The 19,249-nt window shown below is 49.4% G+C and overlaps 1 protein-coding gene across 4 annotated transcripts in view; it reads right to left on the bottom strand.

Moving 5' to 3' along the window:
* LOC112114620 (KAT8 regulatory NSL complex subunit 3-like) overlaps positions 1 to 19,249 on the bottom strand; it is a 60,137-nt gene that overhangs the window by 19,706 nt on the left and 21,182 nt on the right. For 3 of the 4 annotated variants that reach the window (XM_026656689.1, XM_026656694.1, XM_026656695.1), the window contains exons 6-14: positions 18,334 to 18,450; positions 17,631 to 17,732; positions 17,442 to 17,513; positions 14,927 to 15,001; positions 13,833 to 13,990; positions 11,870 to 11,933; positions 11,098 to 11,298; positions 7,363 to 7,519; positions 5,198 to 5,275 (exon numbers count right to left, since the gene is read on the bottom strand). In XM_026656689.1, coding sequence (XP_026512474.1) covers positions 5,198 to 5,275; positions 7,363 to 7,519; positions 11,098 to 11,298; positions 11,870 to 11,933; positions 13,833 to 13,990; positions 14,927 to 15,001; positions 17,442 to 17,513; positions 17,631 to 17,732; positions 18,334 to 18,450 — 1,024 coding nt within the window. The remainder of the gene's footprint in view (positions 1 to 5,197; positions 5,276 to 7,362; positions 7,520 to 11,097; positions 11,299 to 11,869; positions 11,934 to 13,832; positions 13,991 to 14,926; positions 15,002 to 17,441; positions 17,514 to 17,630; positions 17,733 to 18,333; positions 18,451 to 19,249) is intronic. The other variant, XM_026656691.1, reaches the window with a different exon arrangement.

The raw sequence follows: 19,249 nt of genomic DNA, 5'->3' as shown, positions 1-19,249 counted from the left end.
GCAAACTTTTCTGCAGAGTCCCCCATGACAGTGACATGGCAGAAGGGGACAGACGAAGCTGCCCTGGGCTCAACTCTAATAGCACGTTTCCAGAATGCCCTGTGTCGAATTTCCCCCAGCTCCCTTCACCAGTGCTTTCTGCACCCCGTTTTCAACCATGTCCGGGAGGCCTGGCACCTAGGGTACAAGCAGGGAACTCAGGCAGGAATGACGTTTGCTGAGGAGACAACTTCAGCTTGTCAGTACTTGGTGGAAAATTCCTTCTTGACCCCAAATATGGTGACCAATTCGATCCTACGCATTTGGGCAAGACCCACCAGCCAGACACCCGGGGAAGAATTCTCTGTAGTAACTCAGAGCCCTCCCCATCTAGTGTCCCATCACCGGCCGCTGGGGAGTCCTCTCTCTCCTTACCACTCACTTCTCTAACCTGATTTCCTTGTGCATCACAAACTGTATTTAGCATGAGCTCTTCATATTCTAAGGCAGCACAGTCTAAGGATCCTGTCTTCTTCTGCACTGAAGAACAGTGCAGGCTTATCACTCTATGAACCACTGCAGTAATAATGCCCCTTACAGAAGTGTTTTTCATTTCCAAAACACAGTACAAATACCAGCCCCCCATCACATATCCCCATTTTACCCATGGGGAAACTCGTGGCCCAGAGAGAGGTAAAGTGACTTGTCCAAATTCACACAAGCCTTTGTCAAAGCTGGGACCAGACCTCAGCTGCTGAGTCCCTGTGCTCTGCTCCAGCCGTCCCTGCACTGCAGCTCACATTGCTAGACTCCCACATCCATTGCTTTGCCAGAGTCAGTTCTTTATCGTGTTTCCTTGGTGCTCACCACCACAACTGTGCAGCTCAATCATTCCTGTACATACCCTCGCAACACCCCTGCAAGGCAGGGTAACACTGTTATCCCCCAAGGTACAGATGAGGAACTGAGGTACACAAAGACTAAGGCCCAAATCCTTCAAGGTATTTAGGTGCCTAATTCCCATTGATTTCAGGATTGAGGCTCTGTTCCTAAGTGGCAGGCCCAAGGTGACACAGGGCATCTGTGGCAGAGCTAGATCCCCTGCCTCTGTCCGATATCCTAACCTGTCTGGCCTCACATAGGCAAGCCGAGACTTCCATTTTTCTGCTCAACAGTTCCTTTGTACCTCATCCTCCCAACCCGCCCCAGCACATCTGTTCTGTCCTGAGGCCTACTCTGTAAATTCTCTGGAGCATACACCACTGCTCCTAGCAAAATGGGACCCTCATCATGACTGGTACCCTGGGCACTAGGGGAACAGAAGTGATAATTAACCACAAGACCATCCTTTCTCAGGACCAAATCTTGCCCATTTGTATTCCACTGTTGATCTGTAACTGCTTAATCTCAATTTGGAACCCTGGAGTTCATGGCTTGCACCATGGTGTCCATCTCTTCACTGGAGAAGTAAGCCTGGTGCAGGAGAACGAGCAAGGGTGATGAAATGAAGGCCAGCTTTCAATGCAAAAGGTGCACCTCTACAGTGCTCAGAAAGGGAGTTCCCACCACACCTGGTCTCAGTCCACACTGGGCTAAGGGGCGATAGGAGTAAGGTCCATGACACCAACCCTTTGTAAGCACTTTGGAGGACAGGATTAGAACTCAGAATGACCTGGACAAATTAGAGAAATGGTCTGAAATCAGCAAGATGAAACTCAATAAAGACAAGAGCAAAGTACTGCACACAGGAAGGAAAAATCAAATGCACAACTAGAAAACGGAGAATAATTGGCTAGCTCATAGTACTGCTCAAAAGGATCTGCGGGTCATTGTGGATCACAAACTGAATACGAGCCAACAATGCGATGCAGTGGTGAAAAAGGCTACTATCGTTCTGGGGTGCATTAGCAGGAATGTGGTATGTAAGACATGGGAGGTAATTGTCCCGCTCCGCTGAGCACTGGTGAGGCCGCAGCTGGAGTACTATGACCAGTTCTGGGCGCTGCACTTGAAGAACCATGTGGATAAACTGGAGAGAGTCCAGAGGAGAGCACCAGACATGATAAAAGATGTAGGAAACCTGACCTGTGAGGAGAGGTTACAAAAACTGGAGACATTGAGTCAGTCTTGAGAAAGGAAGACTGAGGAGAGACCTGAGAACAGTCTCAAATACATTAAGGACTGTTATAAAGATGACACTGATCAACTGTTCTCCATGTTCACTGAAGGCAGAATAAGTAGTAATAGACTTAATCTGCAGCAAGCAAGATTTAGGTTAGAGATTAGGAAAAACTTTCTAACTCTGAGGGGAGTTAAGCTCTGGAACAGGCTTCCAAAGGAGGTTGCAGAATCCGCATCACAGCAGGTTTTTAAGAACAGGTGGGCAAACACCTGTCAGGTTTAGTCTAGGTTTACTTGGCCCTGCCTCGGCACAGGGGGCAGGACTAGGTGACCTGTCACGGTCCCTTCCAGCCCTGCGGTTCTAAATTCAAGAATATACAAAGCTTGCAAAAAGTCACTGAGGTAGTTAATTCCTTCTCCTATGGGGGTGGGGGAGGAGGGGCGGGTGTGTAGAAGAAATAGTCTGTCCTTGGGGTCCAAGTTCCTTACTGAACAGTCTTCATCCTCCTGGAGATCAATGACACCACTTTGCAGGAGCAGGTCCCCTGACCTACTGCTGGGGGAGAGTGCAGTTGAACCACTTTACTGCTACGCATTTATTTGTTGGCACTGCTCTAACCCAATGCAAGCATCAATGCATTATTATCTTATCACCTGCACCCAGGGTCCTGCTTTGAGGGAGCAAGGTGGGGTGCTGACTGCTAACAGACGTGCAAAGCTTAAATACCTTCCCCAGCACTGTGAACATGCCGAGTGAATGGAACTACCCAGAGTTTCTGATCACCTATGCAAAGAGATTACAGGCATCAGTTCCGCTGTGAAAGCCCCTGAGACCGCCTGAGCATCAACCGCACCACACAGCGCCATCAGCTGGGCAGCACCATGAAATGGCACCTGCAGGGGGAAGTGATGCTACTACTCCTCAAAGCATCCATGATAGTCTGTAGGAACCAGTGATCAAACACCCCCCCTTGCATTCCGCATGATCAAAGCCTCCTTCATTACATGGTTACTGTGGCGCACACAGACTCCTGTTCTCACAACAGATGGGAAGAGCTCCCTGTGTGCTCAGGCTTAACCCCCAGGCACCAGCTCTCTGAGCTATAGTTAGACATACCTACTGCTCCCACTTCACCATGGCTTCCCACCACGCTGCTCTCCTGCAGCCAGGCTGAATCGCTCTCCTCAGCCACACTGACGCAGAAACAGCCAGGCTGAAAGACAGTGTGACCAGCCCTGGGTTCACACTAGCTACTGTCAGAGCTGCCAGTGGGCAAATCCAATGTAACCACATGAAGGCATTTTCCCATAAAGTGCTGGATGGCAGAGACGGAGGTGCCCCTTTGATGGTGTGGAACACTGCACACCTGGATCCTACTGATGCTGCCTCTTCGATGCTCCAGAAACAGGGTGAGGGTGGTGAAGCACTGGAATGGGTTCCCTAGGGAAGTGGTGGAATCTCCATCCATAGAGGTTTTTAAGGTCAGGCTTGACAAAGCCCTGTCTGGGATGATTTAGTTGGTTATTGGTCCTGCTCTGAGCAGGGGGTTGGACTCGATGACCTCCTGAGGTCCCTTCCAACCCTGCTATTCTATGATTCTATGAGGCTGCTGCCAATATGTCCCAGGGAAAAATCTCTTCCCATCCGGACAGCATGTGAGCAAGAATCACCCCAGTTAAGCACTGAATCCTTTTTGTGCCTGTGAGCTGCTGTTGGGTGTTCAGACCCTGCGGGGAAGTGCAGAGCTACTCTGCTGAGTCACCCAGGCAGCCTGACCAGGGGGACCTCATTACCTCCAACACAGTAGTAGAAAAAACAAAGTTCTCAGAGGCAGAGCTTAAGGGAGGGAGAACTCAATCAGTAATCAGCCTAGACTAGGACCTGCTTGTCTATACAGTCCTGCCTGGCTTTGTTATATCACTTCTGGATACAGCCAAACCCCAAGAAGGGAGTGTCTGGACAATAACCAATTGTGTGTGTTAGGCAGAGAGAGGGATGGGAACCTCCTGGTATCTCAGAGAACCCAATTTCAGCACCCCACAGTCCCATTGGTCTCCAGCTAATTATCCAGAGCTTCATTCGTCTAGACAAGAAGCCACCAGCTCTATGCCATGATGAACCATGCTTTATAGAGAGGTGTTCCTCTATCACACTCGCACTCCCCACATCCGGGGGCCACCCACTCTGGCACTGACGGGTCATGTCATGACAAAGCAACTCACATTAGAGAGAGATCCGGGTATTACAGCAACTGAAATGTCTCCCAACACGCCCACCAGCCTAACCCTGCTAAAATCCTCCTTCAGCTCTTTGTCACCCACCTCTTCTAACCTCAAGTCCTTCAGCTTGACTCCACAGCTGGGGCCAATGCCATTGGAGGCAATGAAGTTGCATCCATTTAGCTGAGCTATGAATCTGGTCCCCTCATCTCTAGGTCTCAGAGGCTCTGACATACAGTAGCCAGTGTCTTCCTTCAGTCCCATCCTCCCACTATCAACAGTGGCTTCCTATCCATTTCAGGATCCAATTCAGCACTGCCTTCCTGCTTTCCCAAGGAGTCCCTCGCCCTCCCTACCCACTCCTCTGCTGTTCCTCCTCCAACTCTCCATGGGTTTGGAAAGATGCTCCAGCCGGCCTCTTTGAGCCACTAAGCAGCCCCGTCTCTGCACCCTCGACAGGCTGTCCAAAGCACTTTCCCATACCATGCATCAAGGAAGCGCCTTCCATGTCAAAAGCACAACTGCCCGTGCTGGGGTCTGCATCTCAGCCAGTCAGACCCAGCACACAAAGGGTTACGCTCCTGACCACAAGAAGCTGCCAGGTCACCCACATGATTCCACAGTCCATCAGAGCAAACCACTGCGAAATCATGTCACTCCCAGGGAACATTTACCTGCCAGAGAGAGGGAAAGCCAGGGGAGGGGTGTGGCTGTTTTGCTTCAGCTCCCACTACAGCAATGAGAAAGCAAAGAGCAGAGAGAGGGGGACCACACGCTGGAACACCCCCCAAACCAGTGCAAGGAGGAGAGAAAGGTGATGGAGGAAAGCCAGAGGAGGAAGGAAGCGGAGAGAGAGAGGAAGTGAGGAGATACTCACCAAAGAGACATGAAGAGGTGCCAGGAGGAAGAACTTTCCTCACCAGCATGTTTTGTTTCAGAAAAGCAGCAAACTGAGCTGAAATGAATCAGAGAGAATTACAGTATCACAGCTGGCTCTCACTGGGAGGGGGAGGGGACAGGCAGGGGGCAGGCAGCTCTGCAACCACCACGCACTCTCCAGGACCCAAACTGGCCAGCGGGGAGCTCTGCACACCCCACTCACTCCCTGGGACCCACAGCTGGTCCGCGGGGAGCTCTGCGGATCCCACTCACTCTGACAGATGGAAGTACAGCTTCGTGATGCAGCCTCAGGGCATCTGGAGACAGCACTGACTGATCCCCCAAACTGCAATGCATCACACCCTCCTGGGAAGGGGCAACAGGTCTGGAGACATCCCTCTCCCTCCCTCCCTGAGAGCACTACCAAACTACACACCATCCTTCCCACAGCCCCCTGACTGTCCCCTGACTACTGCCTCCAGGGAGCATGAGCAGGCTTGTGATGTCTAGTATTGGAGCTGTGCACACAGACGCCCTTCAGCTAGTCACACTGGGCATCTCTGAGCTGAAATGCTGGCAATGACTGGAAAACAGTAACTAGTACACGCAAACATTCATTGCCACAACACTTCGATGAACCTCCCTCTGGACTGTCTTTACCCTGCAGAAGTGTCTGCCAAGATACCCACCACAGAGCCTTCTCCTGCTCAGTTCCCTTCACGCACTCACCAGGAACTTGCTCCTATAGCTAAAACATAGGCCGGAGCAGACTTCAACGGTTCTTGCATTGCTCTACTATGTGGGAGACCTGGACTCAAGTTCCAGTCTGCAACCTTCTGTGAACCAGAGAAAGAATGCATAGAACTAGCAGGAGCCCAGGGCAATGCTGAAGGGGAACTGGCAGGCCTGTTCGGATCTGTCCTGAGCAAAGGAAGCAAGAGAGATTGGAGACTGGAGAACTACTTCCCAATTATCATAGAATCATAGAATATCAGGGTTGGAAGAGACCTCAGGAGGTCATCTAGTCCAACCCCTGCTCAAAGCAGGACCAATCCCCAACTAAATCAATAGTATTTGCCAGGAGGGCTTATCTATGGCCCATTTGTGACAAAATATTATCCACAAGTTCCAGAGGAAAACATACCTGCCACTCCACTGAGAGACAAGGCAGGGGAGGTAATATCTTTTATTGGACTGACATCTGTTGGCGAGAGAGACAACCTTTCGAATTTATACAGCGCTCCTGTTCTGGTAACTCAAAAGTTTGTCTCTCTCACCAACAGAAGTTGTTCAATAAAAGATATCATCTCACTCACCTGGTCTCTCTAATATCCTGGGATCAACATGGCTACAACAACCCCACCTACACTGACAGACCACTGACTGTCAGACCTTTCCGACCTCTTTCCCCGCACGACTGAAGGCGCATCCCAAGATCTTATCAGCATCCCACAGGACAAAAAACACGGCTCAGGTTAGCCTTTCCTTCTTGGTGGCTGGCCCTCCCCTGCCTTCTAGACCGGGGTAGTCAATTATTTTTTGTCAAGGTCCAAGATCAAGGTACAGTCACGGTCCAGATTCCAGAAAAAACAACAACGATGATAATAAGTAAATAAGATTTTGGGGTCCGTTCAAAAGCATCTGGCAGTCTGGATTTGGCCTGCGGTCCGCCTACTGACTACCCCTGCGCTAGACCCTCATCTTCATCCTGTCTCAGTGGCCTGACCCACCCCAACCACCCTTTACTCCCTAGCAAAATCTTCACGGATACAAACCACCAACCCATCAAGCGCTCCCAAATGGATGTGCCCACATCCACTGGGCATGACATTCTACAACTGCTACCAGGACGGGCAAAGACCCTTCCCAGTCTCGGCAATAGCAAAACAAAGGCCTGTAAGTGACTCACTCTTTTATGGCACAGAGACTACCGTTTCCTGCCCAGAGTCAGCTCCCATATGCCACTGCTTAGGAGTGACAGTGCATAGGGCCTGAGCTGTGGGGAGACTGCCCCATCTGAATGTCACACGGCCAAAGGAAGTTTGCAGACTTTAGATTAGTCCTGCGGGGCAAAGTATGAGCATAGCTGGACAGTGACACCCCCAAGAGGCTTTACCAGGGTAACAAGGAGGAAGCGAGTGGAGCAAGCTGCTGGAGCATTACCTTGTGCCTGCTTGTGTGTCAGGACCCCGTCTGTTCTCTGCACATGTCTCTTCAGCAGCTGGGTGGCACCCATCTGGCTGGACTTCTGGACAGATGACACAGCAGCCATTTTGGTTTTGGGACTCGAGGTGGGGCTACTGGAGACACTGGACAGATCCTGCCCAAACGAGAAGGGAGGCCCCATCCAGTCAGGTTTCCATGGCAGGATGCAGCGATGGGTTATTCATAATACTTGGTGTAGCAATTACTTTACATCTCCACAAATCAGTAGTTCCCACTTGACCCTCACAACCCCCGATGACCAAGCTTGATATCACCATCCCTGTTTTCAGATAGGAAAACTCAGGCATGGAGGGCAGGTAACCTGCCCAAAGTCACACCAGGAGTCAGTATCAGAGCAAGGATTAGCATTCAGGAATTGAAGCCTCCTCGCCCGGCACTCCGACCCCCAGGCCAAGCCCCCACACCAGCACTCCGACCCCTAGCCCAGCCCCTCCCGCCCCCCACACCTCTGCACTCCGACCCCCAGCCCAGGCGCCCTCCCGCTTATATACCAATGCTAGAAGTCTAAATAACAAGATGGGTGAACTAGAGTGCCTCCTATTAAATGAGGATATTGATATAATAGGCATCACAGAAACTTGGTGGAATGAGGATAATCAATGGGACACAGTAATACCAGGGTACAAAATATATCAGAAGGACAGAACAGGTCGTGCTGGTGGGGGAACGGCACGATATGTGAAAGAAGGCGTAGAATCAAATGAAGTAAAAATCTTAAATGAATCAAACTGTACCACAGAATCTCTATGGATAGTAATTCCATGCTTGAATAAGAATATAGCAGGAGGGATATATTACCGACCACCTGACCAGGATGGTGATTGTAACCGTGAAATGCTCAGGGACATTAGAGAGGCGATAAAAACAAAAACTCAATAATAATGGGGGATTTCAACGATCCCCATATTGGCTGGGTACGTCACCTCAGGACGGGATGCACAGATTAAGTTTCCAGACACCATAAATGACCACTTCTTGGAGCAGCTAGTGCTGGAATGCACACGAGGAGAGGCAATTCTTGATTTAGTCCTAAGTGGAGCACAGGATCTGGTCCAAGAGGTAATCTACCTGAACTGCCATAACATAATAAAATTTAACATCCCTGTTGGGGGGTAGGGGGAGAACCCACCACAGCAGCCCACCACGGGTAGCATTTAATTTCAGACGGGGAACTACACTAAAATGAGGAGGTTAGTTAAACAGAAATTAAAAGGTACAGTGCAAAAAGTGAAATCTCTGCAAGCTGCATGGAAACTTTTTAAAGACACCATAATAGAGGAACAACTTAAATGTATGCCCCAAATTAAAAAACATAGTAAGAGAACCAAAAAAGTGCCACAATGGCTAAACAACAAAGCAAAAGAAGCAGTGAGAGGCAAAAAGGCATCCTTTAAAAAGTTGAAGTTAAATCCTGGTGAGGAAAATAGAAAGGAGCACAAACTCTGGCAAGTGAAGTGTAAAAAAATATAATTAGGAAGGCCAAAAAGAAATTTGAAGAACAGCTAGCCAAAGACTTAAAAAGTAACAGAAAAAAATGTCTTAAGTACATCAGAAGCAGGAAGCTGCTAAACAACCAGTGGGGCCACTGGACGATCGAGATGCTAAAGGATCACTCAAGGACGATAAGGCCATTGCAGAAAAACTACATGAATTATTTGCATCAGTTTTCACACCTGAGGATGTGAGGAAGATTCCCAAACCTGAGCCATTCTTTTTAGGTGACAAATCTGAGGAACTGTCCCAGATTGAGGTATCATTAGAGGAGGTTTTGGAACAAATTGATAAATAAAATAGTAATAAGTCACCAGGACCAGATGGTATTGACCCAAGAGTTCTGAAGGAACTCAAATGGGAAATTGCAGAACTAATAACTGTGGTATGTAGCCTATCATTTAAATCAACTTCTGTACTAAATGACTGGAGGATAACTAATGTGATGCCAATTTTAAAAAGGGCTCCAGAGACGATCCCAGTAATTACAGGCCGGTAAGCCTGACTTCAGTATTAGGCAAATTGGTTGAAACTATAGTAAAGAAAAGAATGATCAGACACGTAGATGAACACGATTTGTTGGGGAAGAGTCAATATGATTTTTGTAAAGGGAAATCATGCCTCACCAATCTACTAGAATTCTTTGAGGGAATCAACAAGTATGTGGACAAGGGGGATCCAGTGGATATAGTGTACTTAGATTTTCAGAAAGCCTTTGACAAGGTCCCTCACCAAAGGCTCTTAAGCAAAGTAAGCTGTAATGGGATAAGAGGGAAGGTCCTCTCATGGATTGGTAACTGGTTAAAAGATAGGAAACAAAGGGTAGGAATAAATGGTCGGTTTTCAGACTGGAGAGAGGTAAACAGTGGTGTTCCCCAGGAGTCTGAATTGGGCCCAGTCCTATTCAACATACTCATAAATGATCTGGAATAAGGGGTAAACAGTGAGGTGGCAAAATTTGCAGATGATACAAAACTACTCAAGACAGTTAAATCCCAGGCAGACTGCAAAGAGATACAAAAGGATCTCTCAAAACTGGGTGACGGGGCAACAAAATGGCAGATGAAATTTAATGTTGATAAATGCAAAGTAATGCACATTGGAAAACATAAACCCAACTATACATATAAAATGATGGGGTCTAAATTAGCTGTTACCACTCAAGAAAGATCTTGGAGTCATTGTGGGTAGCTCTCTGAAAACATCCAGTCGATGTGCAGCGGTAGTCAAAAAAGCGAACAGAATGTTGGGAATCATTAAGAAAGGGATAGATAAGCAGAAAATATCATATTGCCTTTATATAAATGCATGGTATGCCCACATCTTGAATACTGCATGCAGATGTGGTCGCCCCATTTCAAAAAAGATATATTGGAATTGGAAAAGGTAAAGAAAAGGGAAACAAAAATGATTAGGGGTATGGAACGGCTTCCGTATGAGGAGAGATTAAAAAGACTGGGATTTTTCAGCTTGGAAAAAGGACGACTAAAGCAGGATATGATAGAGGTCCATAAAATCATGACGGGTGTGGAGAAAGTAAATAAGGAAGTGTTATTTACTCCTTATAACACAAGAACTCGGGGTCACCAAATGAAATTAATAGGCAGCAGGTTTAAAACACAGAAAAGGAAGTATTTCTTCACACAACCTACAGTCAACCTGTGGAACTCCTTGACAGAGAATACTGTGAAGGCCAAGACTATAACAGGGTTAAAAAAGAAACTGGATAAGCTCATGGAGGATAGGTCCATCAATGGCTATTAGCCAGGATGGGCAGGGATGGTGTCCCTTAGCTTCTGTTTGTCAGAAGCTGGGAATGGGCCACAGGGGATGGATCACTTGCTGATTACCTGTTCTGTTCATTCTCTCTGAGGCACCTGGTATTGGCCACTGTCAGAAGACAGGATACTGGGCTGGATGGACCTTTGATCTGACCCACTGTGGCTGTTCTTATGTTCTTAAGCCTTGCAGGAAACCTTAAAATGCAACTCATCTATTTTGGAAGAGCCATTTGCCACCACGTGAGCAGCTGACACCTCCATAAGCACCCCTCTTCTCCCTCCACACTGACATCATCTCTGTGCTCTCACAGCCTGGCTCCTCAGTGCAAAAATAGCCCACAAAATGGTCATTCAAACACAGGCCTTCCCCAGCTCCACATCCCAGAGGGCCAGTCCCTACCTCTGAGCCAGAAGGCGAGGCCGGCACCTTGGCTGCCGGGGAGGTGGGACTGCTGGTTCTTTCTGGCAAGTCAAATGACAGGTCCCTCCTGGTCAAGTCACGTGGTTTCTTCTTTTTCTCGGCATCGAGGTCCCTGGGGTCGGAGCCTGAATGGTTATCCGCGCGGGTGAGGACTCCGGTCAGGAAGTCAGCTATTTCATCCTACACAGGGGTCAGACGTCTCTTAACAACTAGCCGCCACGATTTGCCTAGAAGCAGCTTCCAGTTACTGCCCTGCTAGGGTGCAGGGAATTTAGCTTAATGGTCTAAAGAAATAAATACTAAGATTCCAGAAACAGAGAGAACAGCCTGGGCTTTGCTGGATTCTACTCCCCTCAGACCTTCCCAGCTACGCTGCTCAAGACAAGAAGAATTTAGCTATTTTTAATGTTACTAGGTATTGTGTTAAAGCTTAATCTTGGTGGCTCTCTGGGAACAGGAGGGGAATATGCCGCTCTCCGTACCATGAAAGGAAGAACCACAAACACCTGCTTCCCCAGGCCAGTCAAATGCAGGACTATGGCCCTGATAGCAGCATCCAAAGGGTTAACATGTCAGGAATACTGATTTCACCTCGAGGGCACTTAACAGCTATGCTGTCAATGATTTCACTTGCCTACCCACCCCTGCCCAGTCAATCTAGGCAGCAGCACTGGAGCGTGTGCTCATGGAGACGACTGGGCAGTCACGCTATGGAGGGGAAACTGCTCCGAAAGATCTCTCTGCTTGTTACCTGGATGCATCTGTCCACCATGCTCTGGGTCAGGCCTTCCGCCTTCTTTTTGGCTTTGCTTATCCTATTTAAAAAGGTGGGTGAGTCAATAGATGTTCATTCGTCCCCCCTTTCCCTTGCCCCCACCGCGCCGTGGCCAACATTCTTAGCTTGAAAGCCAATAATCAAATGAGGGTTTGCTGTGCTACTGAGATTCCACCAATAGGAAGTAGGGGCTAATTAGCTCGAAGAGTGCTTAACTCAAGGGCTCCATCTGCTGGACACAATGTGCCAAGTAGAGCTGGGTGAAATTCAGATGACAGTGACTAGAAAAGGAGTGAGACTATCACCTGGTGGTAAGGGCACACACCTGGGAGGTGCGCAACTCAAGTTCACATCCCTGCTCCAATGACTATTTATTTATTTATTTATAACAAGTGAAACAGCTTCAACAGGAGAGACTGAGAAAACCCTACACCAGCCTATCCGGTATCCCAGAGGCGAAGGCGCTCTTCTGCAATGTGGGAGACCCAAGTTCAAACCCCTTCTCCCCATGGGGCAGAAGTGGGAATTGAACCTGGACACTCACCCCAGAGAACCGTAACCCCTGGGTTCAAGGTTATAAGGGCTCAGCTGCCCTTCCTCCCCCAGTCTGTGAATCTAGTCCTCCTTGGCTTTTATCAAAATGCCTGAAATCAAAAAAGTTGGATTGAACCAAAACACGTCGCTTTGACACGAACATTTTTCTACTTTTTGATTCAATGAAAATTTCCAAACAAAAAACTGGTTCTGCTTTCACCCGAGACGAATTTTTTTTCAATGTTTTGGATTTGCCAGCGAAGCAAAAACTCCATTGTTCATCCAGCTCTAATGCTGAGCGCCTGGCGCTCCCATTGGCTGCAGCGGGAAATGGCCCGGCAGCTCTGAAATTCAGGCCCAAAGCTTCCTCAGAAGGGCTACATGCGCCTTCACCCTTCAAGCTTCATTTTCAATGCTGCTAGTGGCTCATTTTGCATTTCACACCCTTCCCCAGTTTTCTGATCATTCCTATTATAGGCTCCTACTTACACGGAACAACTGTCATGACAGCGCCTGCATAATTTGGCCGCCAGGCCTGATTCTCCTCTCACATTCGTTTTACGGCAGTACAGCTCCATTGAGATCAATGGGGTTACTCAAGATTTACACCAGTGTGATTGGAGCAGGTGGCCCATGGCTTCCTGCCAGTCCCACAGCACCCTTTCTCCCGCTGACCACCTCCCAAAGGAGTGCCCTTTAGGATACTGCAAACTGCCAAAATCCACCTCCAAGAGCAGAGCCAAGAATGACTTGGAAAAGGAAAGCCTACAGAATTCAGGCTCTCTGGCCTTTCGCAAAGGGGATATTTGCTGCACCCAGGACTTTCAACCTGTCAGCGGAAAGGAATGCTGTAAATCGGCTGCAGTCTGTCACCCCACACGCACCCATCAGCCCCGCATGATGAATGCTCAAAGCCTGTCAGCCCTGGAGAACTGAGTTTGCCATTTGCCTATGGAACAGACAGAGCCTGGATGGCAGGAACAGCACAAGCTTCCCGCACACACTGCCCTGCCTGCCTCCACCTTGATCTGGAAAAGCATGACTTATAGCCACAAAGAGGACAGTACATTCTCTATGGCCCACTCAAGCTCTGACTGCCACAAAGTCACCAATGTGTGCCAACTGTGAAGTGGACATGTGACCACTAGGAGCTGGACCATGTCTTACCAACTCATTCCACATAGCTGTTTTGATGGCAGTAAGTTTCTCCTCCCAACCTGGGCCTGATTTAACTTGACTACCCAGGAATAAAAGGCTCTTTATTCTGTCAGCCATCCAGTCCCCATCTAATTTCAGAATGAAGTCCTAGAATCCTCTTGCATGGCCAATGGGCCCAACCAGACACTGCTCAATGCTTCTGGAAGACGGCATCCCAACAGCATGGGACTATGTCACAGAGCCATACCTCAGATTGTCATCAGCTCCTCCCACCACCACCAGGCTGTTATCAGCTCGGATTTTCTCTCGGAAATCTTCCATAGCTTCAGTGTTGCACTGCAAAGAATTCTGACCAACCACAAAGAGAACTGGGGTCTTCATGTCCAGAAGGGGGTCATCCACATCCTGCAGGAGCATGGGACAACGAGACATTTTAAAACTGAAGGACAGAGGGGCCATTGGGTGATGGAATATGAAGGCCCGGGACTTAACGACTTTTATGGGGCAAGTAAATACATTTATACTGAGCCAAAAACTCAGATGGTCTAAATCGGTGTAGTTCCACTGACTTACACCAGCTGAGACTGACCCCCTATCAAAACAGCCACTCTCGCTGCATTTTCCCCCATCACTGCTATAGCTACCCAAATGCAATGCTAGATCGACTAACATGCAATAGTAAGTCGCAGGCCAGTACCATGCAGTCTCAGGACTTTCCAAGTTACGCCCCAAAGGGGATTTTCCCAGTGGGAAAATGTGGCCCTGAACAAGGCTTTGGTACAGAACTGTCCCTTGTATGGAACTCCCTGCCTTCTATATGGAGGCAATACAGTGCCTGGGCCTACTCTTCTCACACAGCCCCCAAAGCTAGTCACCTGAGTGGCACCAGGGTCCCAAGGTCACTCCTGAAACAGTCTCAAACAGGCCAGCTAACAAAGGAGCACATCAGGCCACCAGATAAGTCTGCCTAAGTCATTCTTGTTGCTGGGTGCAAAACAAGGTGAGATCAACAACTGCTTCTGGAGTGAGGCCTAGGAGAGGCTCTAGAGATGTGTTACAGGCACACACCACTGCCGTCACACCAAGCATGCAGTCAAACCCTTGAGCTCCTTCCCTCCCATACTGCCCCACCGTGATTCACTGCCCAAAGCCCGGATTGTTGGCTCTCCATCACCCCAAACACTAGATGGGCTCAGACACACTTGAAAATACTTGCAGGTGAAGAACCAAACTTCAGACCCTTGCTCTTCTGGCTGGACTTTAAAGCAAGTTCACAGATCCAGTGGCCTGGTTAACTATCCAATCCCATCTTCTGAACTCTGACCCCTGCTTTGGGCTTACCCCTCTGGGCCCATCCACTGTGAGCAGAGGGAATCCAAGGCACACAACTGCGGTGACGTACTCCATCACTGAGACCTAGAGAGACCAGCAAGACAGTATCATTACCCAGAGCTCTCCCAGAACAATCCAGCTCAGCGTCAACGTAGTTCGCAGAGCCCTCGCTGCTGGGCTCCCGCCATGGCACACCCCTGGCTTTGACAATACCTCCTTCTAGCAAAGATCTCAAACTCCTCATTTGCTTGTGCCCAAAAAGATGGAGGCTGCAACACAGGATCTCAGGATGGGAGGGAAAGGAAAGAAGCCCTTTCAGGGTTGGGCTAAGATCCCTCTCAGCTGCGTGGCCACGCAGCTGCCTATTAAGCCCTGCGCAAGGGCTTAGGGCTGCAGTGGGGAGAGATGCCTCTCCCCCAGCACAGAGCTGCCGCGGCCAGGGGAGAGGCGCCCCTCCCCGCCGGCCCCAGAGCGGACCTGCTCCAGACTTGCCATGGCCGGGGGAGAGAAGCCCGTCCCTTGGCCCAGCGCAGGCCCGCCAGAGCTGCTGCAACCAGGGAGAGGCGCCTCTCCCCCTGCCCCGAGCTGCTGCAGCGAGAGGGCTGGGGGGAGTCCTCTCTCCCCACCTCAGCCTGCACCCCCAAGCCCCTCATCCCTGGCCCCAGCCCAGAGGCCACACCCCAAACCCCTCATTCCCAGTCCCACCCCAAAACCCGCACCCCAACTCTCTGCCCTAGCCCTGAAGTGGTGTCATACATCACCTCCATATTGGTGCACATAACAAAATTCATTCCGCACATGGACCTAAAAAATGAGAGGGAACACTGGGGCTGTGTACTGACAACAGGCAGACCACCAGTCAAGGACAGACTTTTAATCATAGAGTCACACATAATCCTAGGAACAGATTACTCCAAACATCAGCTCAGCATGAAGCTAGGAATCTAGGAATACAAGGCTTTACTTGGTGTGATTGCCAAATAGCAAGCTTCTTTCTATCACCCTGAAGTTAGATTCTTCCTAAGCTGTCTCTCCCTCCCTACGACCTGGATCTCCAAGCAGCTCCACCCCACCCCCCGTCATGCCACCCTCAGGTTCCACGCTCTGGGCCTGTATTATTGCTTGGAGGACAGAATATTCTCCTCCCAAAAGCGGCTTCCTCTTTTCATCTCAATTTCTGCACTAAGCCACCTCCTCCTGGTGGAGGAGCCCTCTCATCTCTCTACCCAATGAAACGTGCAGGCTAGACAGGGTTTGCTACCTAGCTGCCCAGGGTTAGGAGGAGGGAGGTCAGATGTGTGGAAGCTATACAACAAGAATTGCACAGAAGCGCCATAATCCCTCCAGGAAGTTTGTTCAGCCCTTAGCGTGTGTGCATGGGCTGTGATTTTAACTTTATACACCAGTGCAGTAGAATCACCAAGTTACGAAGCCCTTGAGAATGGGATGTTCATAACACTGAAAGGTTCATGACACTGCACATAATGTTATGGTTGTTCTTTCAAAAGTTTACAGTTGACCACTGACTTAATGCAGCTTTGAAACTTTACCATGCCGAAGAAAAATGCTGCTTTTAACAATCTTAATTTAAATGAAACAAGCACAGGAACAGTTTCTTTACCTTGTCAAATCTTTTGTTTTAAAAAAAACCTTTCCCTTTAGTTTTTTAGTTTATGTTTAACACAGCACTGTACTGGCTTTTTTGTGTCTGTGCTGCTGCCTGGTTGTGTACCTCCAGTTCCAAATGAGGTGTGTGGTTGACCGGTTAGTTCATAACTCTGAGGCTCTACTGTACTTTACCCCACCCCCTTCTTGGTATTGTAGTGCTCATGCGGAGATTGCAAGAGGAGGGAAAGCACAGTTATTCTTCTCCCTTGCCTGTGTTCCTGGAATACAGAACCTCCCTTGAAGACACCGAGCCTGATTCCCATAGCTCACTTTTGCCCGGATGTAAGTGCAAACTGAACTCCAAGGGGCAGTACAAGAGGGCAGAATCAGGCCGTCTGCTTCAATGAGTGCTTCATGTTCTAGAAGAGAAGTGGGTCCTTTAACTCCAATACCCTGCCAGAGTGACATATCTGGAACAGCCCCATATACTCACTGGACTGCAACCATGTATCAAACCCCTACACTGGCATCTCCAACTCCACTCTTACCCATTGCCCTAGTTTGCCTTATCCAGTTCCCCACCGGCCACATCCATCCCAACTGCCACTAATCAACTTAACTTGCTCATCACCACTTGAACATTCAGTAACACGGAGGGGGGAGGCAGGTGATGGGCCACACAAGTGCCTTTGGTCTGGTAATACAAGAGCCAGGGAATATCAGGGTTCCTCGCTGTTTTATAAGTAGCTTGGATAAACCTGACGGCTGCTCTGTTCAGTTACCACCCATGCCCAATCCAGCATGGGGCCAAGCGCCAGGAGGGCACGTGGGAATCAGAGCCAATCCAGGTGACTTTTATTCAAGAGGTACAGTGTAAAATGGCCTCTGATAGGATGCAAGACAAGAAGTTACTTACATGACAGGCCACCAAGGCTCCTGTGTTCCACCCAATCAGGATGATCGGCTTGTGGGTGAAATGGTTGTGAATCTGGCCGAGAAAGAAGAGGGAGTGAGAGGAAAGGCAGCAGGACAGTGCAAGCACAGACAAGGTCATGGGTGTTAGTGGCATACGGTGCAGGCCCACCTAGGCTGCTCACACACTTACCTCCAGCACTTTGCCTCTGACTGCACCAATCATGTGTTCAAGACACTGCAACACTCCCACCCCGCTACCATTATTCAGCAGGTGGGTGGCAACAGGAATCACCTGGAACACAAGCCGCAAAGAGAGCACTGTATAAATCATAGCAGTTCTACTGTGGAGCAGCATGTCCTGATGGCCATTCACAGGGACGCATCCACTGGGGTGAACACACAGAGTCAGGACTCAGGGGTTTACTGTCATTCCCCGACCAACCCACCCCTCCTGCTACTGGCTTTCCTCCTATAGTGCTGATGTAGTCAATGCACAAGGAAGGCTTGGAGCAGCACTTCTCCTAGGCAGAAGACAGGCTACCAGACACCAAATAACCCCTTTCCCCTGACCTGTTTATACTGGAGAATCCCAGCCACACGCTCTTCAATCCACTCAATTGGGCAATCCCTGAAGCAGAATCATGTGCTAGGACAGTAGGTCTCCTGCTATGGCCCATGGCAGCAGAGGTATGGAGAGCCCCTCCTGGAAGACCAAGCAGTGCAGGTCTGGGGGAACAGCTCCATGGGAGGACCTCTCTGCTGAAGTGATCAGCATAATGAAGCTGTTGGGCTGTTTAACAGGAGTTGCAGGATCACACTGCCCCTAAATGCCCCGGAAGAGCTGCTAGTATGAACGACAGCCCCTCCCTTCAAAAACATGCCGAGTTACAAACCTTTCCCAGGCAAGAGAGCTGTGATTGCCAGAACCGATGCCGGCGAGAGGTGGGGAACATAGAACTGGAAGGTCCGGAAGATGCAATCAGGATGAGAGGAGAACCAGGCAACTTGTTCTACAAAATTCACCGCAATAGAAAGATAAGGCAAGCAGCTTCCTTTCCCTGAGACCTGCCCGCTCCCTAGCATCCATGATCCCCAGGATAAGCCTGCGACGCGTACCAGTCAACCCACATCCAACCAATCCTCCCCCCAGCTGCTCTGAGCAAAGGACTCAGATATCTGCAACAGCACAGGACACACAGAGGAGTTGGTCAGGCTGAGCTACTGAAAAGCTGTGTGCAAGTTAAGATTGCAGATCATTTGAACCAGAGCTGCTACAAAGCCCAAACATGCACTTGGGCACCCTCTGCCACAGGTGCGAGAGCATGACATGGCCCAAAGTACTTAAGAGCACCAGTGATGCTCTCGGCACAACCCTTGCTAACAATCAAAGGCAGCTATGGACGATCGACAAAGGACAAGCCCAGCCCAGGCCTCCTAGAACAGGAGCTAAATAGCATCCCCAGGGCAGACTGAAGGGAAAACTAGAGACCCTCCCTGCCTTGCTCATCCTGGGAGCTGGGAGCAAGTGTCACTGGAAGAGGCCTGCTTGGGATACTAGGACGGTGCTGCATCCCAACACAATACTCTCATCCATTGAGTCCGACACAGTTACACAACACACACAGGGCACGGAATGACAGTATCAGACTAGGAAGGCTGCAGAGAGAGAAAAGGCAGCATGGATTCCTGGAAAGACTGGGTCTGAAGGAGAAGAGGGCACTTTGAAGACAGGAGGTACTGGGGGTAGAGACACCGTGACAGAGATCATGATGCCGAGCATACAAGAGAGACCTGGACGGAGAAGCACAG

This window comes from Terrapene carolina, unplaced genomic scaffold, assembly GCF_002925995.2.
Source record: "Terrapene carolina triunguis isolate 2854851 unplaced genomic scaffold, T_m_triunguis-2.0 Scaffold49, whole genome shotgun sequence".
Taxonomy (NCBI): domain Eukaryota; kingdom Metazoa; phylum Chordata; order Testudines; family Emydidae; genus Terrapene; species Terrapene triunguis.
This window is presented reverse-complemented; position numbering and strand designations above follow the sequence as displayed.